This window comes from Hyperoodon ampullatus (assembly GCF_949752795.1).
Source record: "Hyperoodon ampullatus genome assembly, chromosome: 6".
NCBI lineage: Eukaryota > Metazoa > Chordata > Mammalia > Artiodactyla > Ziphiidae > Hyperoodon > Hyperoodon ampullatus.
Window position 1 is genome coordinate 71,442,132 of NC_136919.1, and position 24,512 is coordinate 71,466,643.

The 24,512-nt window shown below is 43.4% G+C and overlaps 1 protein-coding gene across 1 annotated transcript in view; it reads right to left on the reverse strand.

The window, feature by feature from the left end:
* SLC1A1 (solute carrier family 1 member 1) overlaps nt 1-24,512 on the reverse strand; it is a gene marked incomplete at both ends in the record, with an annotated part of 69,394 nt that overhangs the window by 1,462 nt on the left and 43,420 nt on the right. The window contains 9 exons of the mRNA XM_079706523.1: nt 907-1,041; nt 6,767-6,961; nt 7,346-7,468; nt 9,323-9,430; nt 10,551-10,735; nt 13,582-13,677; nt 15,333-15,375; nt 16,826-16,940; nt 18,603-18,695. Coding sequence (XP_079562649.1) covers nt 907-1,041; nt 6,767-6,961; nt 7,346-7,468; nt 9,323-9,430; nt 10,551-10,735; nt 13,582-13,677; nt 15,333-15,375; nt 16,826-16,940; nt 18,603-18,695 — 1,093 coding nt within the window. The remainder of the gene's footprint in view (nt 1-906; nt 1,042-6,766; nt 6,962-7,345; nt 7,469-9,322; nt 9,431-10,550; nt 10,736-13,581; nt 13,678-15,332; nt 15,376-16,825; nt 16,941-18,602; nt 18,696-24,512) is intronic.

A 24,512-nucleotide genomic window follows, 5' to 3' on the forward strand; every position in this document is an offset into this window, starting at 1 on the left:
GGGGACAGAGCCACACCCAGATGCTGGAAGACCACTGCACAGAGTGGGTATCAAGTTTAAAGCCGGGAACCAGGCTCATTCTAACTTTAACCTTGGGGGTCACAAAAGGCATGTTCTTACCCAGATGTTCTGCTGTGTTCCTTAGGTAGGTGTGTGCATGTGTGTGTCTGTTGTTTTGTGAGAGAGAGAGAGAATGAATTGTTGGTTCAGGCCTGAATGGTCCAACTCATTCTAATCATAACAATTAAACTTGCTGTTAATTGAACACATACTGCCGGCCAGACACTGTCCTGGACATTCCTCTGATTTTAGCTCACTCAGTCCTTATACCAACCCCATGAACTAGACAGAATCTTTCCCATCTCATAGATAATGCAGCTGGCCCCCAGAGAGGTTAAGGAACTTGCTCAAGGTCAAAGAGCCAGTAAGACACTGAACCAGGATTCAAATCCAAATTAGTCTTATCCCAAAGTCTTTGCTTGTGCTACTGCCCTGATGGTGCTGATGATCTTGGGAAGGTGGGCTGACATTGAACCAGGGGGTTCTGAACCTATGATGCTGACTCAGGGCTGGGATAGGCTAGGGTGGCCTATTGGGTTTGGAGTGTCTGGGGCCTTGCCCAGCTTCTTCACCTTATTATTTTATGTTTATCTCATCCCACACCCAGCTCCTAACCTTGAGCATTACCAGGTATAATGAGTTAATGGAGATCACTAGCTTTATAAAATCACTGCTTGAAGTTATGAGGAGTTAGTTTTTAAGCATGTTATCAGATAGCCTGGTCAGAGGGAAATTAAAGCAGCAACAGATGGCTCATTAGGCAATCTGATGACAGACTGCAGATTATGCGTGGCTGGGAAGCCTGCCTTCCCATCCAGCAGAGGCAATGCATTTATTCCAACTCACAGGAACCAGTCGACAGCGATGATGAGAGTGACATCCTCAGTGGGCAGGCCCACGGCACTCAGCACGATCACCATGGTCACCAGACCGGCCTGGGGCACACCGGCAGCTCCGATGCTGGCGGCTGTGGCCGTGACACTGTAGACAAAACACACCAACACAAAAGGAGTCAGACACCCATTTCTCCCTTCAAGGGCCCCGGTCCAGAACAGTTAGTCCTGTTGGCTGTTACTGCTCTGTCCCTAGACTGGCTGGTCAGAATCTGTTCTCTGCTGAGCACAAGCTCTGCCTCATTAGAGAGCTGTGGAAGACTGAGAAGAGCATGATCTTTTTCCAGGGGGTAGATATGGCAAGTCATTCTAACGTGAGGAAGTGGAGAGGAACGGCGTGAGGGGCACACAAAACATGAGCTAGAGAGACACTTAACAGGAAGGCAAGAGTTTACCAGCCGAGGTGTTCATGGAGGGCGTTATCCACCCATCCATGAATCCATCCATCCTAAACAAGTGCCAAGTACCTCTCCACCTGCTTTCTTCCTCCCTTCCTCCATCTACTCACCCAGGCAATCATTTATTGAGCATCTAAGTGTGCCAGGAATTTACACTGCCTTGAAGGATGGTGAAGGGGTGGGGATGGGGGTGGATGGGCAAGGGTATTCCAGGTGAAGGCAAAGGAATGAGGCACTGGCCAAACAGGTTTCATGCACTTTCTTTTTTTTTTTTGCGTTACGCAGGCCTCTCACTGTTGTGGCCTCTCCCGTTGTGGAGCACAGGCTCTGGACGCGCAGGCTCAGCGGCCATGGCTCACGGGCCCAGCCGCTCCGCGGCATGTGGGATCTTCCCAGACCGGGGCACGAACCCATGTCCCCTGCATCGGCAGGCGGACTCTCAACCACTGCGCCACCAGGGAAGCCCCATGCACTTTCTTTGACATCACAAGTCTCTTGACCTCTCTGGGAGCTGCCCTTTAGGGCACTGAGTTGAGAAATAGCTGTGACTCCTGTCCAAGGTACAAGTGTTTATTCCCAACTGCTCCTTTTTGCCAGTAGATGCACTTTGTGCAAAAGGAAGAAAGATCTGGAATCCAGGAGAGGCAGCCAAATTAACTTCATTACCTTGTATTTAAAAAGATCCCTCTTGCCCAGATCAAATGTGGCACTAGGGATTTTTCTCTTTGGAATGTGCAGTTTTTCCTCAGCAACATCTTCCTGATTTAAATCTGGTCATTTTGGAGAAAACAAGGGTTTGCCCTGCCCTGAAATGTCCCTGGATTTGAATGAGCTTGAGGGGACCCCTATATTTTCTGGATACACGTTCTCATCCTTGGGCAAAGGATGCCATTGGATTTAAAGCTGAAGATGGAGACACTGTCAATTTAAACTAGAAGAATCCCTGATTCTATCCACAAATCCATACTCTGTGGGCTAAAAAAAGCCTCAGAGTTCTCACCAAGCTGATTCTACTGTTCATTCATCTGCCTAGTGATGTGTCACAGGTGGTCTCTGAGGGCACGGTCAGACACAGGCCAGAGTTCTTTGACAAGTGTGGTTTCCTTCCGTCGCTGTGACCACCAACTTATAGTAAATTAGAGATTTCTGGGGCTGTCCCCATTCCTCTAAAAGTTTCAGGCTTGCATAATCCTTTAGATCTGTTCTGACTTAAGCAGTCTTTGGAAAACTTAAGTTTATGTCAGTGGTGGTCGAAAATATTTAAAGTGAATGCATCAGTGGGTTTTCTTTGTCAAAGTGATTTGTGTCCATACCCACTGTTCCCTCTTGGAAGACCCAACACATCACGGTTAACCACGTCCCTATGGATTGAGGCTGGGCTTGAAACTCAAAATCCATTTGGTCAAAGAAAACTCTGCCCTTGAGCCTTGACCTTGCTGATTAAACTTCAGCCATTTGCCTGGCTTAGGTTTGAAACTTGGAACTATAAATCTTCAGATGGGGGTTAAAATATAAAAAAACTACTTCTTCTTGAACATACCCCACTTTGAGTTAGAGGATTTCACAGAAGAAAACACAACAATCATTGGTAGAAAGTTCTTTCCTAGCACTTCCTAGATCAAGTTTTAGGTCAGGCCATTTAAAACTAAGCTCTCCATACAGGTTGGGGACTGAGTCGTGAGCTAAAGTGAGCACAGGTTTTAGAGGCAGACAGATCCAGCTCTGCCGTTTTACTAACGGTGTGTCCTTAGGCAAGTTACTTCTCTGAGTCTCAATTTCTTGCCTGTAAAATGGGGAGAATATGTCTACTTTGCACGGCTGCTGTTAAGATTAGATGAGGTAATATATGTAAGGCATCAAGTAAAGCACCTGGATGTAGCAGATGCTTAAAACTGATGCCATTTTGCTACGTCAGCAGCTGTTACAACTACTACTGCTGCTAGTATTACTATTAAAATTATCATAAAAACAACTACTATTACTACTGCTGCTACTTTTTTCCTCTAAGCTCTTTCTAGGCCCCAAATCCCATAATTTTCTTTTGTTATAAGAAACTTTATCCCATTTTCAATCAGTTGTAACCTTTGATAAGTGAGTATTTTGACAAAACCACAAAAGGGAATGTTTTAGGTGGATGGTTTCTTTGATGTTTCTTTGATGTCCAGTCCAAAAGGACCATAGAAAGAGATAAACTATGGGTCCAAAAATCTCTGTAACCATCAACCACATAAGCCACAACTGTAACTTGTAAAATTAAAAAAAATATAACACTTATTATTTAATTCTCTCCCAGGTAGAGCCGGAGGATTTTTTAAGTCAATGATTACTCTGGGCCAGTAGTTATCAGCAAGTGTGATTTAAGAACACACCAGAGGGGCTTCCTTGGTGGCACAGTGGTTAAGAATCCGCCTGCCAATGTGCCCCCACATGGGTTTGAGCCCTGGTCCAGGAAGATCCCACATGCCACGGAGCGACTAAGCCCGTGTGCCACAACTACTGAGCCTGCATTCTAGAGCCCATGCTCTGAAACAAGAGAAGCCACCGCAATGGGAAGCCTGTGCACCCCAACGAAGAGTAGCCCCTGCTCGCCGCAACTAGAGAAAGCCCGTGTGTGGCAACGAAGACCCAACACAGCCAAAATAAATAAATAAAATTAATTTTTTAAAAAAGGGTTAGAAAGATCTAGGAAACTTATGACTGAAGCAGAGGAAGGGAATTCATCCCCCAAATGGCAAATACCCAAAAGAACTGGCACCTCATACAACCACTCCTTGGAAATAAGTTCAGCACAGACTAGGTTCCACAGGCTGTGGTGAGGGAGGTGGGAAAAGGCACTTGGAGAAGTAAAAGTAACAACTGCTGGAACCACGGTGGTTGTGGAACTTTTTCAGGCATGGTTCAGGGTTTCACTTTTAACATACTCGCTGCTACTCAAATTACAGAATTTTACCCATGCTCCTTGAGGTCTAGCTTCCTTAGCCACTTAATACATTTTACAGATCGGGAGGCACTGGTATAGCTTCCCAGCTGATGTGCCAAATGGTCTAGTCTGTACTTGTCTTCAGTTAATTTCAAGCAAACTGCAGTACATACTTTATGATTTAGGGTTGGGAAGATTTAAAAATTTACTGCATTAGAACACTGCAAGAACTTACTTTATGCCTGGGATTTATGCCTATGTCAAGTGCTGCAGATGCAAGAGTGAATTAGCTCTGAAAGGTTCGGATTCAACTGTGGGTAGGCCTAGGGACCCGGTTTAGTCTTAAACTTCTACTCTAAACTGAAGTCTCAGGATTAACTCTAATCCCAACCCACTACTTCAAAGCAGCACTGTCCAGTAGAGTTTTCCACTATGATGGCACCTATTTCTACAGTGATAGAACCTTTGCTGTCTGCTCTGTCCAATTTGTGTGTGTGGCTAATGGCTACGATATTGAACAGTGCTGTTCCAGAGGAACATCTCTGGCAGAACTCACTAATGAGGACTTCCCTGGTGGTGCAGTGGTTAAGAATCTGCCTGCCAATGCAGGGGACACGGGTTAGAGCCCTGGTCCAGGAAGATCCCACATGCCATGGAGCAACTAAGCCTGTGCACCACAACTACTGAGCCCGTGCGCCACAACTACGGAAGCCCACGCACCTAGAGCCCATGCTCTGCAACGAGAAGCCACTGCAATGAGAAGCCCATGCACCACAATAAAGAGTAGCCTCCACTCGCCACAACTAGAGAAACCCCGTGTGCAGCAATGAAGACCCAATGCAGTGAGAAATAAATAAATTAATTAATTTAAAAAAATTCGCTATGACATTTTCAACATCTACTTGAGCAGACAATTTCAGTCTTCGTTTGACGACAATTCTCTGCAAGATTTTACTCTGTTGACCATTTCATCCTTGAAAATCTCTCTTCTCTGGGTTTCCATGACACCATGGTTTCACGGCTCTCTTACCACCTTTCTATTCCTCCTCATTCTCCTATTGGGTTTTCCCCTTTCTGCCTGCCTCTAATATTAGGCTTTTCTAAGGCTCAGTCCTTCGTCTTTTTCTCTTCTCTACAAACTCTCCCTAAGTAATGTCATCCATTCCCAACATTTACTGAGTGCTCAGGATGTAGGCACTGTTCTAAGCATTTTATGTGCATCATCTGACTTAATTATCACTACTTGCATAAAATGTAGGTACTATTATCCTCATTTTACAGGTGAGAAACAGAAGCTTAGAGAATTCGAGTAACTTGGTCAAGGTCACAGCCAATCATGGTCAAACATACATAACTGACTCACGACCCACATGCTTGATGAGCACCATCAAGCTGATGACTCTGACTTCTGTATCTGCAGTTGTGACCACATGTCTCACTGCATATTTCCACCTGCATGTCTTAAAGGCATTTCAAATTCAGTGTGTCAAAAAGTGTAATCTCTTTACCTTCCCACCTATACTTGCTTCTCTTATACTAGTCCCTGTGCTGGTAAGCACCATCCATCAATCCAGAACCATCCACTAATCCTGGGGGTCATCCTAGCTTTCCTCTGTCCCTCACTCTGAATCCAGTAAATGCCTCTTGAATTCATTAGCTCTTCTCCATCCCCCGTGTCAGTACCTTAATGTAGGCCTTTTCATACCTTACTTGCAATAGTCTTATAACTGGTCTTCTAGCTTATGGTTCCTGCCCCCACTGGGGCCATCCACCATATTACCAGTTACCTCTCTAAAATGCAAATCTGTCCATAATATGAAAGACTGTCTAAGACCCTTCCATGAACTCCTCACACAAAGCCCTCCACGATATGATCCCTGCCTTCACATTGTACTCTTTATGTCAACCATACCAAATAATCTGTACTCTGTAACTAGGCCATAGTTACATCAAGACCCCTGTTAATGCTATTCCTTTTTCCAAAATGCTTTTAGCTTCCTTCCTTCTACTACTAAATTCTTATTCCTCTTCTAAGACTTAGCTAAATGTTCCCTTCTTCCAGGAAGCCTATCCTCGCCTTCCCAGGTAGAGCCAACCCTTTCTTCTTCAGTTCCCTCAAACCTCTATTATAGCCTTTACCATACCACTGAGCACTTATTTAGATATCTTCATACCTTACCTTTCTCCAGGAACCCCTTGAAAGCAGGAACTGGTCCTTATTCCACCTTGAGTCCTTGGTGCCTACTCTGCCTAGCACCTAGTGGGTGCACTGGACTGAGAATACAGGGATGCCTTTGGCTATCCAGACCTGAAGCAGTTTTATGTAGCACAATCCCACTACTTGCAATATAGTTGTGCTTAATCTTGGGAAGGGACCTTGTAGACCAAGAAAGTCAACCTATCACTGGACCATCCTTGATCTCCCTTCACAGATGATTTTCACTTGAGGCAATTCCAGTAACAGAGATGAAAATGAGTGTGACTTCATGCCCCACCTGATAGTGACAATCTGCCCAGTGCTCAAGTCCAAGTCATTCAACTGTGCAATAAACACAGCTGCCACTGCTTCATAGAGTGCAGTCCCATCCATGTTGATTGTAGCACCAATGGGTAACACAAATCTAGTGATCCTCTTGTCCACCCGGTTCTTCTCTTCAGCACAGCGGAAAGTGACTGGCAGTGTTGCTGAACTGTGTGATAAAAGAGAAAGGAACTGATGGTCTAGGAATGCTGGTCCTCGATCCCTGCCTGAAGAGATACCTCTGTTCCAAAAACTAAACCGAGATCTCAAAGCATGATGGCACTTTTGGCAGGTCCAGGAGTCAGAAGGCGCTGTGCTTGCCACTGCCCCCAGCTACACTATAACCCCCTTCTGGGCTGCAGGCTCTGCCAAGAGGGCAGGAAATATCCAATAGGTGAGGGAATATGTTTAAGGACATGGGCAGAGACTATGGAGGTCATTTCTCAAATGCAGCTACAAAACCCGCCAGCTGCAGCCAGTGCTTCATCTGGTGAGGTGAGAGTTGCTAAGGCTTGGTTCACAGACTTCTTCCAGACACCCCTCTTCTATTTACCTGGAGGAGATCATGAGAGCTGTCAGAAGAGCCTGGGCCATTCCCAGGGCAAATCGGAAAGGGTTCTTTCGTACAATTACAAAATACATCAGTGGGAGAATTACAATGGAGTGGATTGCAAGCCTGTAAACAGGAGAGAAACAGGTTCATAGATGTTATCATCTCTTCATGCTACTTTTTTTCAAACAGCATTTTTACTCATGATATATCATTCAACTTTCATAATGACCCAACGAGAATATGAAAAAGAGTACAGGAATATATGTCTCCAGTGCACATATGAGGAAGAAAAGACTCAGCAAATCAAATATCTTGTCAGAGTTAATGGCTAAGCCAGTAGCTGAGCCCATGTTTAGGAGCTCACAGAACGAATTGTGTCATGCTGCTGAGCCCTGTACCTGCGCTTCCTGCTACACATGCTAACATGCTTTCACTTCCTTCTCCTGTTGAATTCTTATTCCTCATCTAAGACTCAGCAAAACTTGCCCCTCCTCTGGGAAGCCTTCCTTCACCTTCCCAGGTCAAGCTGACCTTTCCCTCCTTGGTGACTCTGTGGCCAATAGTATTATAGCCCTCATCACAGCACTCAGCCTGGGCCACGCCATTGTCTGGCTGGACGGCACCCACCACCTAAGAGGAGAATCAGGGTGCAATAAGGAGGAAGTAATCCCTGCTTTTCCACAGTCATACTTCAGGACTGACCCTCTTTTCTTTGTCATTCCTACCTTCCGAACTATTCCTTGCCAGGGGGTTTAAGAAATGAGACTGATTTAGCAGATGCCATGTAAGTGGGAACTTAGAGTTTACAGATCAGTTATGTGAAGCTGAAATAATAAGAAATGGTCATGGAAAATACAGATCCTGGAGGTCAGGAAAGAGGATCTTATAGACAGAAAGCCTGTGGCTTAGAACTATGAGAAACTGACTTTTAGTTTTCTGTTAGAAACCTAGATAGGTCGATAGAGCAGAAACCAGCAGAACCCCATTATGAAATAGCTCAGCATAATAAACCTCAGCCACCCCATGACCTGGACACAGCCCCTGGCCTCCAGTAAGGTGGATGGTCCCACCTCCATTACTACTGGGGCCCTGGGATTTGATTCTGGCTTTCTTCCCCATTGACCAGCAGGGCTATGCTTTTGGTACACACAGATAAAGAACCAAATGCTGTGCAGTGGAAAGTCCCCAGTGCATCTGAGTTCCAATAGGTGAGCTGATTGCTCCAGTTGGGTGTTTGGGGGCAAGGACCCATGGGAGTCAAGTTGATGATGTTTAGTCATTCCCTTGGTCCATATTTCTTAGCACATGTGATGTATCCTGCCCCCGGCTAGATATCTGGGCACACCACTCATAACCTCTCCCACCACATCTCCCCTCAAGAACCAGTAAGTGGGCTACAATAAATATGCACACCTGTCTCCTACTACCCTCCTGCTTTGCACAGTTCTTACCAATCTGAAGATTCTCCTAGCACCCTCTCCAATGATGCAGGCTGTGACTGTGCCTACCAGCCCCACCAACAGGAGTGGAACCAACCAGCCATCCCACTCCTACTTGCTCCAGTCTGACTTAATTTAGGCCCTGCTTAATTTCTTTCAGACTCGGGGTACGTGGGGCCTGTTCTTACTGGTTTGGTTGGTTTACATCCTTGAAGAAGTTAAGGCCAGGAGTGGGCCAAGAGAGGCCACCAGTGGGTTTTTCTCTTGTTTTAAGATATGATTTTTACACAACTAATAAAGGCAGTGACAAAGCATGGTCCAGGCTGTTCTGCCAAGATCTGGAAATTAGCACAGTGTGATCCACCTCCAGTTCAGCCGTTAAAGGGCAGCCCTCCTCCCCGCTGCTCTCTTATCTCTGAACCCCATCTTTCCCTGCACGTGGGAGAGAAGCCAATTTTAACCAACTGAAACCCAGGCTCTCAGCAGCAATCCATTGGCTCAAATGAGGTTTCTGTTTCTTCCCTTGAGTCTGACATACCCACTCAGGACAGTGGCCATGTAAAGGCCCAGCTTGCGGAATATTTGCCAGTCTTCGACTTCCATGATCTTTCCGGCAATCAGGAACAAAATACCAACCGGCATGTAGCTAGAAAGTAAACATAAGAAAGACTCACTTCTGTCATCAAGTATTTTCTCAGGGTGGGAATGCCGGGGAAGAAACAAGCCAGGGCATGCACCTGGGCTTGGCACGTGCCCTCAGCTGGGAGTACACAATGAAGCTAAGGTCTCACTTTCAGCCCTGCTGGACCACCCTGGCACAAGGTTTCAGCACCCCTGTGCACCTTAACTTCTACCCACCTAAGCTACTGTAAGGGGTACACTTGGCTAGAAGGTGTGGTTAAACTGGTACATACCCCATGCCTTGCTTCTGGTACACAAACTCCCTGCCTACTGTCACATCTGCAGATCTCTCCTTAGCTTGACCCTCCAAATATGGCCACTAGGCTCTTTCTAGACATGGTTGTCTTGTTTCCCAGGTAGTGGTATCAGCAATAGAATAGGATTAGTTGTGCAAGTGGTCGTAATAGCTCTCTTTGTGGAGCTGTCATTACGTGCTTCGCGTTGGGTTGAGAATTTTACATGCACCATTTCACTTAATGTACTTCTCCCAGCTCTAGGGGTAGAGGTTATTAGCCTTTTTTTACATATGATGAAGCTGAGGTTCAGCAGGATTAAGTGACTGAAATGTCACTGTCAGTGTGTCTATACTTTGAACCAACTTGCTATGAGATAAGCGGGGCAGAGGTCTCCTAGGAAAGGTGGACTTTTTGGCATCTCTAGGGACAGGGCAGATACTCAGGTGGTGCCACTGCTATGCTCACCAACGGCAGCTTTTATTTGGATGCGTTAGGGCCCATGTCGTACCAACTGTAAATGTCTGAATATCCCTTCTGCCTGGGGCCTGGGAAGGAAAGCACCTTGTGTTCTGATGTGCAGGAAACTCTTTCAAATCACTCCTTTAAGAGTTATTTCTTACATAAATGCTGCTTGGCTGCAAGATGATCAAGGGCTTTGGTAGAAAAGACAATGGCTGATATCTAGACCTTTGTTAGTGACCTAAGTCCTAAGTAATACATGGAATTATTTAATACTCCAGTGTCTGGATACCCTCCTCTAAGGTGAGGTCAACTGAGAAACATAAATCTCTTCATGCTAGTTTTGAAGGGTCAGGGGAAGCAAGATGGCATTAACCGGCGTGTGCTCACCACATAATGATCTGAACGATTTTCATGGTTGCATCACTCAGAGCACTGAAGAAATCCACCAGAATCTGTCCCCTTTCTCCCATTTTTCCAATGACAATTCCAAAGACGAGGCAAAAGACAATCAAGCCCAGGACATTTATGCCGTCTGAATACATGCCTATGATCTTGTATTCCTTTGTTTTGTTCTGTGGATCAAAACCAAGAAAATATATTGATGCATGATTACAATCTTGTTAGAATGCATAGACCCTGAAACAGAAAGATATGAGAGCCATGCCAACCAGTGGCTCTAGCAAGAACTTTGGATCAACAACTTTGGGAAACATAATTAAAAACACAAACACCTACGCGTGGGTCAAATTTTACTGCCCCCCACCCTCTGCCACTGAAGTTTAAAGTGTGTTTTTTTTCCTTTCTTTCAACAAATCCATATTTGAATATTTCTTTTGAATTTTTTTTTTTTTGCGGTACGTGGGCCTCTCACTGCTGCGGCCTCTCTCGTTGCGGAGCACAGGCTCCGGACGCACAGGCTCAGCGGCCATGGCTCAGGGGGCCAGCCGCTCCGCGGCATGTGGGATCTTCCCAGACTGGGGCACGAACCCGTATCCCCTGCATTGGCAGGCGGACTCTCAACCACTGCGCCACCAGGGAAGCCCTCTCTTGAAGATTTCTTATTCTGGGGTGTTTTAAATTTTTAATAAGAACTTTAGAATCAAGGTACTTTTCAGGGTTATTTTAACAACTAGTTACATTTGGAGTCTGCATAAAAAAGATACAGATTAATAATGCAGAAAGCTCAAAATATTTACCAGTGTGGACATTTTTAGGACACTTTACTATCTGTGATAATGAACACAGGAATATTCTTTTCTGCCTCTAATCCTGGATGACCAATAGGATTTTAGACACATAAAAATTAACCAGACATATACTACTATGAACCATGTCTTTGTTTTATGCTGGGTAAGAAGAGCATGAGATATACCAAGAGATAACTCAATCTGCGTTGTGCAGCATGAGATTTACTGAGAGATTTCACAGGGAGATAACGTATTCTGAGTGGTGCAAACCAGGTTTACAAAGAATTATGTGGACGAGCCACTGGGGTACCAATTATTTCTTACTAATGATCTGACATGATCAAACATATTTACTGAGCAGTTAGTGTGCTACCTGCATTGGCTACAGCATAAAGTCTTAAAATGCAGCTGGACAGACAAGACTAACTGTGAGAAACATGAGCCAATGATAGCAAGATGGTGTGTAATTAGCTGCACAGTCAAGCTATGAGTTACAGGCATCATATGGAGACTGGGGACATGAATGAGGGCTGTGAGGTTAGGGAAAGCTAGGCCTGAGCAGTAGGCAGCCAGGAGATGAAAGCACAGTCCAGAAAAATGTAAGGAAAGGCAAAAGTCATCATGCACCAGGTCCCTGTACCCTGCTTGAATAATTCCTACTCATCCTTTATGGACCCCAAACTAATTTAAACCTCCCTGCTGAATGCCCCAGAGTACCCTATTCTTCCCTGTTTTAATATTCATCACTCTTCACATGAGGGCATATGTCACATCTATCTTTTCTCTAGTGTAATCCCAATGCCCAGCAGGGCTTGGCTCATGGAGGGTGCTCAGAAAATCTTTATGGAACCATATCAAAAAGCAGGAATAGAAACTAATTGAGGAGGTGGATCTGGATAGAATAGATTGGGCTCACCAAGAAATAAACTGGGAAACCAGGGAGGAGCTAGGTCATGGAGGACTTTCTGTAGGAAGAAAGAGGGAGCTAACTGTGGCCTACTTAACCTGAACTCTTAAGTCTACTGAGTATTTCTTTTTTCCTTAAATCTTTCCTTTCTGTGTGAAGGCAGAGTACCTTCAGGAGCGATCTACAGGACTACAAATATACTACTTTAGGCCCACATGATCTAATCTCCAGTGCTGAAATCCCCAAAGTTCTCAAAGCCTGTTGATTTCATTGATAAATTTATGGCAAACTTTTGGTGGCAAAACCTATCCCGAACTGAGATGAGGCTACATATAGCCTATTTTTCTTACTTGGTAGAACATTCATAAGTTAGTTGCAGAAATACTGATGTGCTTGATTCTAGAATGTTATTGTCAATTCCACTTAAGGATGTTGTATAAGATATAGTACATACACCACCTGGACCTTCTAAAGTGAAAAGCTCTGGACTCAGTATCAAATATGGGCAAAGAGTTTCAGGTAAGGAACTGTAGGCCTGCAGTTTAAGTAGTCTTGCAAATCTAACATAGTTCCCAGAGGTGCCCAACTCAACTCTGGGTGGCAGAGATACAGAAGTGAGAGGGCTCATTCTTTTCTCTGCGTGGTTCAGTTGCTTCTCATTATTCTCAGAAGTTACACTCTATAAAGTGGCTGCGAACACTGAATTAGTGAATATTGAATCAATGTTCCTAGGGGAAATATAGGATTAGGTTCCTGGGAATCAACAGTCACAACATTTTTGCCAAATAATCAACATAAAACCTTGTTTTCTCTGTGTTTCAGTTCAAAGACACCTTATTTAATATATATTATTTAGTTGTTAACATTGAACTCAGCCAACACACCTTAACTCATGTCTGAATGAAACTTATCTAACACATGTATTGTCTCATATGGCACATCAGCCTGCCTGCCTTTGGGAAAACTAACTAGACAGCACTGCAGCATGATGCTTGGGGGACATTTCAAACAGCAAAATCACCAAGACAAAGTACAAAAATGTGAAAAATGTGGCATAAACACACCGCACAAAGGACACTTATTTACCGTGTAAGAGCTGAACCAAGAAGGCTGAGTGTAACCTCGTTCAGCCTCAGCGGGGAACATGTGCATTGGGCAACTTAAAATTTTCACCACTCTTTGTGCGTCTGTGAATGTGAGTAGGTGAATTCACAAACGTGGAATCTGCGAACAATGAGGATCTACTTATTTCCATCTCCTGCTCACTCATGGCTCAGCCCCTGCCTACCAGGGAAGGGAGCAAACAACAGGATGGAAATGGTACCTTGGAAATAGTTGTCATGATGGCTGTGACAGACGCCTCTGTCGTGTTTGTCCCTGGCTCATCGGGATGTTTCACTTCTTCACGTGTGGTTTTGTACTGCATGTTGGAGGGGGAAAAAAGTCAAACAAACAAAAAAAGAATTTTTTTTAAGCCTCTGAGGCTAAACTATAGGAGTATTACTTTGGCCAGACAAGTGTCACTGAAAGGGTCCACCTCCGAGGCCTCTGTTGGCTTCAGTTTTGGACGGTACCTCCCATGAGGCTTTGGAAGCAAAAATGGGATTGAGAAATCCAACCTCCTGACCTCCACAGCCACCATTCAATGGTGTCAAAATGCTCTCTCACTTCTGTAATAAGGGACCAATTAATGGAGCAATAATGTGAAAGAAAGCATGGGTTTTATTTGTAGTTGCTTTACCAGACAATACTATAGGATTCTATAGGAATCATGAATCATTTTTTTTTTTTTTTTTTTTTTTTGCGGTACGCGGGCCTCTCACTGTTGTGGCCTCTCCCGTTGCGGAGCACAGGCTCCGAACGCGCAGGCTCAGCGGCCATGGCTCACGGGCCCAGCCGCTCCGCGGCATGTGGGATCTTTCCGGAGCGGGGCATGAACCCGTGTCCCCTGCATCGGCAGGCGGACTCTCAACCACTGCGCCACCAGGGAAGCCCCCATGAATCATTTTTGTTTCTGTTTATTTATTTATTCATTTATTATTTTTAATCTGGAAAAAAAACCCTCATCACTTGGATAAATGTAGTCACCATGACTTTAACAAACATCAAGAACTATACAGGTGTTCCGAAGTCAATAGTCCCTTTAGGGCTATTACGTGAGTGAGATTTCTGTTGAATTTCTTCAGCCCTGTTTGATTCTGCTGGACTTCAGCAGAGATGTTTAAGAAAGAGCTAGTATAACATCATGCCAGGCATAAATGTCACTCCTACGAGGCTCTGCCAACACCAGGAACCTTACAAATGACCACTGTGGCTGAATTGCAAAGGCACTCCCTAAATAGAGGTGGTTCTGTACCTCTTGGAGGTCAGCAGGGAGCAATTTAATTGCTATTTTTGTTGGTCTACACAGAGGTCTCTGTTCCTGTAATTATGTAAACGAATTCAGCAGCTTGTGATAGACTCAGCTGTCTTAAAGTGCATAGATAAACAAGAGGAAAAGCCTTAAAGGAAATGGAGTGAAGAGATTCTTAAACTTCCTAAAGGAAGAAATCTTGGCTTTGTTATATTGCTCTGTAGAGTGCCAGCAATGGGCATGTAAAGATGAAACAAAAGACCAAATGCCAGGAACACTAACCACCCATGTGGGTCAGATACTGATTTCCCAACATGGGAGGGAAAGGAAAGAAGAGGTGGAGGGCTACTTTTCTAACTGCATTGTATCTGTAGACAGTCTAAGTTTCTTCACAAATATAATGTGCTTCTCCAAAAATAGGTACTAGAAGCCACATTTTAAAACACTCATTATTTGACAGGTTCCTGACTTGCTCCAGTTGAGCCCTTTTGGAGGAAAGAAATAAAGGCCTAAGGGAAAAGAGAGGAGCTACAACAGGCATGTCACTGTGCCTGGAAATACTAGGGTTACAAAATAGGTCACCTGATATTCCTCCATTCACAGGTGAATTTCCTGTCATTTTTGACGGGCTCATTCCATTTCTTGAGTCATAGCAGGAAAAAAATCTTAATTGGCAAGGGGGAAGAGGGGAGCAACTTGAGGGCAAAAGTCATTATTCTTACCAGCTGAAAACAGGCTTGGACAAGGTTCTCAGGGAACATATTCCTGTTGGAGACAGGACAAGCAGTATTACATTAAGGCAAAAGTGTTTGTTTTTTTTTGGGGGGGGAGGGGGTACGAGGGCCTCTCACTGTCGTGGCCTCTCCCGTTGCGGAGCACAGGCTCCGCACGCGCAGGCTCAGCGGCCATGGCTCATGGGCCCAGCCGCTCGGCAGCATGTGGGATCCTCCCGGACCGGGGCACGAACCCGTGTCCCCTGCATCGGCAGGCGGACTCTCGACCACTGCACCACCAGGGAAGCCCAAGGCAAAAGTGTTTTGTTTTGTTTTTTTGGGTTTTTTTGGTCATACCCAATACTTTGATGGAAATGATTACGTGATAGAATTAGTACTCTGGTTTCTCTTCTGGCCTCTCCTTTACATAATACTTCCTTGTATTAAGACTTATTTTTCCCTGCTGAGCTTCAACCAGGGATAGATAGAAAGCTTTCCCAACCACCTGTCACGCTTAACTGATTCACCGAGTAGCTGACATGCTCGCTGTCCTTGGTGAAATTCACGCTGGCAGGTAGACATGCACAGTTAAGAGACTTCTTTAATATTTTCCACATTTCTGTTTTCATTGATAATGAGAGTCCACTGCACTTGTTCCCAAATTCTTTACGCCAGTTGCAAATAATCGTTATTATTGAATTAAAAATTATGTAAATCAATGCATTATAAGTGTGAAAAGGAAGGAGAAGTTTCTATAAAAACTAAGCTGGAATGCCTGGAAACTCAATCGAGGCAAGTGAGTAAAACTTCTGTGGTTGCATTAGGTAAGGGAAGACAATTGAAATAAAAAACAACCGGAAGAACTCGGCAATCAGCTTTCTTTGCTATTTCTAAGGGTTTTGTTTCTCCACTTCATGGAAACTGAATCTGGAAATTGTAGATGATGCGTTTATAAAGGCAGCCTAGGCAACAGGAGTATGAAAAATCAACTGACACGCTCTAAGAAAAGACCTTGGCCCGACATGAAAAAATTGGCAAATAGACGCATTTAAGTTTTAAGTGTAAACAAAATATGTAATGCATATTTATGATTCTCTGCTTTAAATGCTGGTTGTTTTTTTTTAATTAACTGACCAATCTCCAGCCCTGATTGCTTCAGATAAGAGGGTTTCTCCTGTACAATTAAAAAATGTATTTCTTCAAGTATGCTTCAGAACTGACCATCCAACACAGCCTGGCATCTTAACGCAACAAGTATACTTTAGGCATCTCTGTCCATCCTAAACCCTGACAGAGAACGCTGTTCCTTCCATTCCCTCTTGGAACCATGACCTGGTAAGCATGACTGGCTGTGTAATTTGCAGGGTCCAGGGCAAAATGAACATGTATGATAATTTTAAAATTTCAAGACAGCAACAGCAGAGCATTAAACCAAGTATGGGGCCCTGTGCGACCACATAGGTCGCATGCCTATGAAGCCACCCTGCTGGCCAGACACTCACCTGATCAGGTCTAACATGGCATCCACTGAACTGACTTCAGGGCTGCTGCCTGTCCTGTCAATTTCGTTCACTTTCTGGGAGATACCAGGCTTGATGCTCACCACCAGCACGATACCTATGACCAAAGATAGCACCCACAGAGCATTAAGAACCTCCCAGGGCACCTGACACCCCTCGTGGATCCATTTTAGAAGCAATAGGCCTGGTGGTACCTGGGATGGGGACCCTGAGGTCCAGCCAAAATGACAAGCCTCAGTGGGGACCTCAGCAGCTGCCTTTATTACTTTTCCATCTAAATGAAGCAGAAAGAACTCTTCATGTGTGTTTTTAAAAAAGGAAGGGGCTGCATTCCAGAACTGCTTCTGGAAACACCTGCTGATGAGAATCCTCTTTTTTTCTTTTCTTTAGCTTATGAGATCAGCCTAGGCAGGGGTTAGGGTGAGAATAATTCATTTTCCAACTCAGGGCACTCACTCAACATCTTTCTGTAACTTTTACCCACAGTTGCTGGTTATTTTTCTGAGGGTCATACAGCATAAGCCTTATTTTCCTTTCATATCACAAGCCTTCAAATATCTGGAAAGCTGTTGTGTAACCCACAAAAGGATTTGGGTTAGGAAGTATTGTTCCGTGTGACTCTTAGGGGGTGGAATGAGGACAGGAGTTCCAAGGAGAGATAGTTCTTCTCATTGTAAAGAAGAAATGTCTAAACAGAGAGCATCTGAAAGCCCCATTCTGGCCTCTGGAGGTAATGGGTTCCTCTTGAGATGTTCAAGCAGAGGTGGGAGGTTTTAGGAAAGACCAGGTTGTTTGACTGGAGGGGAGTGAAGAAGAAAAGGCCCCATGCCCTTTATCACTCTTCCCAAGGAGAAATGCTAGTCCAAGGGGGTAGGACTTAAGGATGCTGAATGGGTCAGTTTTGCTAATGGGAGGAGTCACTGGGCAATAGAGGAGCAATGAATGGGTGTGGTCCACTCTTCCGTCTCAGGGTTGCAGAAAATAGATAAGCCCAGCTTTGTTCTTTGCGTTGGCCTCCCTCAGGAATCTCATGAGGAGATGTAGCTTTGATTTAAGGCGGGGTTCAGGCCCTCCTAAGTCCCCTGGCCTAATACCACTAAAATGTCACATCTTCATCACCTTTTATCAGTTCATTAAAGCAGAGCTGCAAGAGTCAAACTGGCTGCAACATCTGAGTACACTCCTCTCCTCTCTTCCCACTCCGGGCATCCTTCTTAAGATGTTACGCTAGGTCCTAAAGGATGGACCATACTTTTTTCAGAAAAGAGTGCCAAAGGTATAAGAGCAACCATATTCCCTTATTAGAACATTCTCCCTCTTTCAAGTGGAATTTATACTTGGCAAGACTCTGTTAGCTCTGGCTACTACATGAAATTTGAAATGTAATGAAACGCTATCTTTCTGGAAATACTTTATAATTATACTCAAAGCCACTATTATAGACTAATTATCAAGTTTAAAGATTATATTAGCTCTTGGCTTCATTTCTTTCTACCCCATAAGGTAGATATGGCACAGAACTGTCACCCTCTTTCTGTTTCTTACTAGAGACACTAATAAGCAGTACCACGGCTGAAATTCAGTCAGTATTATATTGTTCATATAAAATGTGCTGTGCTGACTTCAAGCCAAAAAGCTTCATAGTAGTTTCACAATTGTACTTTATGATTTTAAAAAAGTGTGCATTTTTAAAAGCCAACTACTTTTAAATGGAAAGTCACAATTATACAGAAAAATAAGGATTCAGAAATAAATTTACCTAAAATTACAGCAATGACAGTGGTACAGAAATAATATAAGACAGCACGTAGACCAATTTTTCCAGATATGTTGGAATCCAGTGCAGCAACACCTGAAAAGGGGAGAGAAATCAAATTATATTACTCAAAAAAATTTCCAGGACTGGTGGTGATTCGATCCTCAAGGTGTGTAAAAAAGAGCTGAGAGCTGTGTCTGCATCTGCTAGGCCTATCTCACACATTTTGTTTGAATAAGTGCAATGGGCAAAAGAACCACTTCAACATTCCAAACGCAGGTGGGAGCCTAGTGGGAGGCAAGTTCCCCTCTGGCTAATCCCCACTACTTTAGCCCATAGTGAGTGCTGTGTCTTTGGCTGCTCTTGGGGGTGGTCATGAGACAGTAAAAGGAGTCCCCCCTTCTGCATCTGCTCTAAGAACTTTATCAAGATTTGTACATTATATCACTCAACATTCTTTTGGGATTCAGTATCAAGGAAAAGTTTACCTTGAAGAACGGAGGAAGTTCTTTCATCACATAATAAAAACCATGTAACTCATGATTGTCTCCCTTTCTGCCTTTTTTGTCAGGAATCTCAGAGTCAACTAAAAAAATAACTTTTACATGTGATTATAATATATATGTTCATTGTAATTATCTGAAGAAAAGAAAAAAACATAAAGATGAAAACAAAAATCACTTCATGTCATCAGCTGTAGTCAATATTCTGGTGAATTTTATCCCCATATTTTTTTCTCAATGTTTTGTAAACATGGCTGAGATAATTTGATAGTTTTTAATCCTCTCTCTTCTAAATACTGTATTATAAGCATCTTTTCTTATTGTTACAAATTCACCCTGCAGATAATTTTAAAGGCTACATAATCTTCTGTCATGTAGCTGTACCATAGGTATTTAATCATCTACTTAATGATGGATCTTTAGACAATCTCAGGGCCAGATTCAATAATAAATCACAGTAATTTCATTATCCATCCTGGCTAGCAAATTTCCTTCTTTTCATGATTTTTAAATTGCTTTTATGTTTACAACCTTATTCTGTATGGCTTTGATTGTGAGACTCCTTAAAATCCCAGTTGGAGTTGGGATATAAATAAAAATTTCCGAGGGCACAGGTAATCAAAGAGACTTAGGACCACATTGTTAGATCTAGTTTCAGATGGTCTTTGGCTGCCAGTAAAATGACTGAATGTTACCTGACTTGAAATGGTTGTGTAGAATGCCAAGGATAGCTGTAGAGGTGGAAGGCACACATCCCTCCTTGCTAGAAACCTCTGCGTTTCATCAAAGATGCTTATATAAATGGAATCAAATGATGCATCTCTCTAACTGGACTGCTTCTACATGGGACACGAGGCAGGTTCAGAAGTGACCAAGTCATCTTTCAGCAAACTGTCATGTGAAGGTTTCAGACTACCCTGTCCGATTTCCAAAATGAGAATCACATTTTGAATCAAACAATCACCATAGAAAGTGATTTTTGAGTCTTCAACACACATGAGTTGTTCCATAACTGTTTGCAAAACCTGAAGTACAGGGTAGCAGGAAAAACGAAGAGGTTGTCATGAGGCAACCCCAAGGAAAAGGTCGTAAACCTGCAGGCTATCAGCAAGCACTAGTAGCTTTTATATTCACTCCTCATGCTATAAAAGGCCTATCCATTTTTTTTTAAGTGACTAGGGGATTATGCTCCTCAAATATAATCATACATAGTTGACGTACAGGAAAAATCTGTAAGGAAACTATCATGATGATGATGACAGAAAAAGTCATCTCTCACTCTAAACACACCATTCCTCTGGCTGTTGATTGCTCCTTATGAAGTTAATATTTTGAGAGAAGGGGCTCTGGCCTCTAGCAGTCACCCCAGGATGTTGTTAAGGGCTCATTCACCAACCTCCGGAGCAAGATTGTGCAATTACCATATGATGGGTATACTGCAGCAGTCACATACTAGAATAACCTGGATGATAGATCCTATTCTCTTTCTTTGGGAAAAAGAATGTGGTATGCTGAGCAGACTTTCTTTTCCTAATGTTAAGACAATTAAAAACAATAATTCTGCAAGAAACAATAACAACAAAAAAATTAAGAGACACTGAAGGCTACAACTCAGAAACCAATGAACTATCTCATATTTAGCTTTGGTCTCTTAAAAAAGAGCAAACAATAATGCAAATATATAAGCTTGCTATGTGTATTATTTGATTATAAAATGTTCCTATTCCATTTTTGAGCTCCATACATTTTGATAAACAATTATAATTATTCATAACAATAATGGTAGGTTAAAAAAAAGAAAATCACCAACTTAACAGCACTCCAAGTAACCTGTACAAACACCTGTATCCCTGATCTAACAGAAGATGTATTTTCAGATATATTGTCCTTTGTTAGACATCCAATTTAAGCATCTCCCAGTCCCTAAGGCGCTGACAAGTGACAGGCTCACAGGGTGGCTGCAGAACTGTTCTCAGGTATGTGTTTCATGCCCGCTCAGGATTTTCTTCCAGCAGTGAAACAAATTAGATCTATGTGGGTAATTGTTTCTAGCATATATGGATATGTCTTAATTTGTCTTAATGATTTGGTCATGGGCTGGTGCCTCTGCTTTTATTCCAGGTTCCAGCTGGCAATAAAAGGCTTCATAATAATGAGATTCTTGGTGGAAATATTTTAAACAAATACAGCCCCCAAAGCAGTCAGCCAGCTCCTCTCCGCTGAAGTACAGCAACTCTCTTGTAGTTACTTTCAGAAAGAGCTTTGTTCCCCATTTCTCAAATCTACCTAGGTCCTACAGTTCTCTTGGATATATCAGAAGTCTATTCAAATCAACAGTCACACTTCTCCACCTCTCTAGAGTTACCACTCTAACTTTCTAGCCACCACTGACTGGGGGCAGAATTCGCACTCAAATCCAGGTTCTCAACAATTTTTAACACAATGTTGAGGATGAGGGGTGGGTGACTGCCATAAAGGGAGGGAACATATGCAGGGAAACAGCCTAATATTTGAAAACCTTTATAACAGGAACATTACTGAACCTAACATGAATATAAAATGTCTGGATGGATGGTCTAAACACCCCACCTGCCAGTAATAATGATAATTATAATAAAAATGAAAATGATAATAGACACTGTGTATTGAGCAATGACTGCATGTTAAGTGCATCATCTCCTTTTATGCTTACTATATAACCCCACGCGGTAGGCCTTATTACTCCCATTTAACAGAGAAGGCTGTGGCTCAGAAAGGCTAAGTGACATGCCAAGGTCCTACAGCTGGTGAGTGGTGGAGCTGGATCCCAACCCAGGTTTGACCCCAAGGGCCAGATCTTAACCACTATGTCGTACTGGGTCTATCCACATGCTACAAAATTCTAGACCAGCACTGCCCGTAGAACTTCCTGTGATGATAGAAATGTTCTTGGTTTGTACTGTCCATTGCAGTAGCCCCAGCTACACATGGCTAGTGAGCAATTGCAATGTGGCTAGTGTGACTGAGGAACTGATTTTAAATTCTGCTTAATTTTAATCTCAATATAAATAGCCACATGTGGCTAATGGCTACCATACTGGACATCAGCATAATCTCTAGACCTTACCAGAATGTCCAGCATTTAGTGGGTGCTCAGCAATGTTGAATGAATAAAATCAAGCTTAAATATATTACAAAACTCAGTGTAGGGCTTCCCTGGTGGTACAGTGGTTAAGAATCCGCCTGCCAATGCAGGGGACACAGGCTCGAGCCCTGGTCCGGAAAGACCCCCATGTGCTACGGAGCAACTAAGCCTGTGCGCCACAACTACTGAGCCTGCGCTCTAGAGCCTGCAAGCCACAACTACTGAGCCCGTGTGCCACAACTACTGAGCCTGCAAGCCACAACTGCTGAGCCCGTGTGCCACAACTAGCGAAGCCCGCGCACCTAGAGCCCGTGCTCCACAAGAGAAGCCACCACAATGAGAAGCCTGCGCACCGCAACGAAGAGTAGCCCCCGCTCGCCGCAACTAGAGAAAGCCTGTGCACAGAAACGAAGACCCAACACAGCCAAAAATAAATAAATTAAATAAATATAAAAAAAGAAATTCAGTGCAACCTGTACCTTGATAGCACAGGGGCGGTGGAGAGGATGACGGTAAGCCTGATGAGCCATCATCTCTTGGTGTGCTTTTCCATCACCATGCTGACCATAGTGCGCTAAGGCTGGAGACTTTTTCTTTTCTGGATCCTCCGTGTATTAAATAAGATGCTTTATGAATTTTGTACTCGATGCTTTCCATGTGACAGAAAAAACTGCACTTCTTATTGGTATTCCTCTCCTTACAAAGTGAACCCATTTCAAAGATCCACTCCTGTGTCAGAGATTAGGAACTTGGCAGGTAATCTTAAAAACCACTCATACAGGGCAGTTTGGTATGGTTCCCAGAGCGGCCAACAAAAATACTTTTCACCCATAACAGACCTCCATGTGAGAACATATTTAGCATCTTAGTGTTTCTTTTTTTTTTTTCATTATTGTGTGCTCCACCCCACTCACCCCTCCCCCAGTCTTTTAGATATTTTTTCCTCATTGCCATCCCATGAAATTTTAATAGCACAAACTGTTCATCTGGTCATGTACTAAATGTATATAAGTGCTCTTTACATGAGAAGAGTAAGTCCCCCCTCCATCCTAGGAACCAGCTTTTGCTGCCCCGAGGCCATATTGCTCCTGTTGAGAATGTGTGGTCTAGCTCAATGGATGTTGTCCTGCAAATGGTAACTTAATCCAGACTTTGGACTCTGAAGACAGCGCTTTTCAAGTGCTCTCTTGTCACATGTAGCTGGTGGCTACTGCAATGGACAGCACAAATAGAGAAAAATTCCATCATCACGGGAAGGTCTACTGGGAAGCACTGGACTAGATTTTGTAGCACATGCATGGGGCTAGTATGACATAGTGGTTGAGAATATGGCCCCCTTGATAAAGGAGAATGGGGAGCTATTTATGAGTACAGAGTTTCAGTTTGCAAGATGAAAAGAGTTCTGGAGATGAGTGGTGGTGATGGTTATGCAACAGTGTGAATGTACTTAATGCCACTGAATTGTACACTAAAAAATGGTTAAGATGGTAAATTTTAGGACTTTGCTAGCAGTCCAGTGGTTAAGATTCTGCGTTTCCAAAGCAGGGGGCGCAGGTTCGATCCCTGGTCAAGGAACTAAGATGCCATATGCCACAGGACATGGTCAAAAAAAAAAAAAAAAAAAAAAAAGGTAAATTTTATGTTATGTGTTAAAAATAATTTTAAAAATTTTGAACTCTTACAGGTGAAACATCACCATGCTTTATCCTTGGGTTTTACTCTGAAGAGCCTCCTGGATTCCTGGTTTTCAGGCCACGCCTCATGCCTGGCGAAGTCTAGAGGACTGCCTCTCCTTACAGTCCACTGCCAAACTCAATTCTTCTGGAAGCTAACACCTGCCCTTTAGCAACTGACAAATAAATGAGAGGGAACTGTGCACTAATACACTGCAAAGCAGGTACGACAGGATCTGCACAGAAATCAAAGGTAAGTGTTTGAAAGTGTTTATAGCAATTGAACAGAATTTTATGTGTGTTGAATGTAATAATAAAAAATTGGGCAAGTGTTTTGTGTGTCTTTGTTTTTTATATCTTCTTCCTAGTAATTCATTTCTATTATAGTTTACAAAGATTATTGATCCATGCAGATGGAAATGTAAAAAACTGGCTCTTTCCCACCCCACTTTAAAAACTGGATGCTCTGTAAGGCACTGGTGCAGAGACCTGGTACCACGGGCTTTCAGAGGAGCCAGAGGTGTCACCAGGCTGAGGTGACCAGAAGCAACTCGCAGCAGGCAGCATCAAGATGTGCCGGATTCTGACAAAGATTCTTTGCTTGGCCACACTT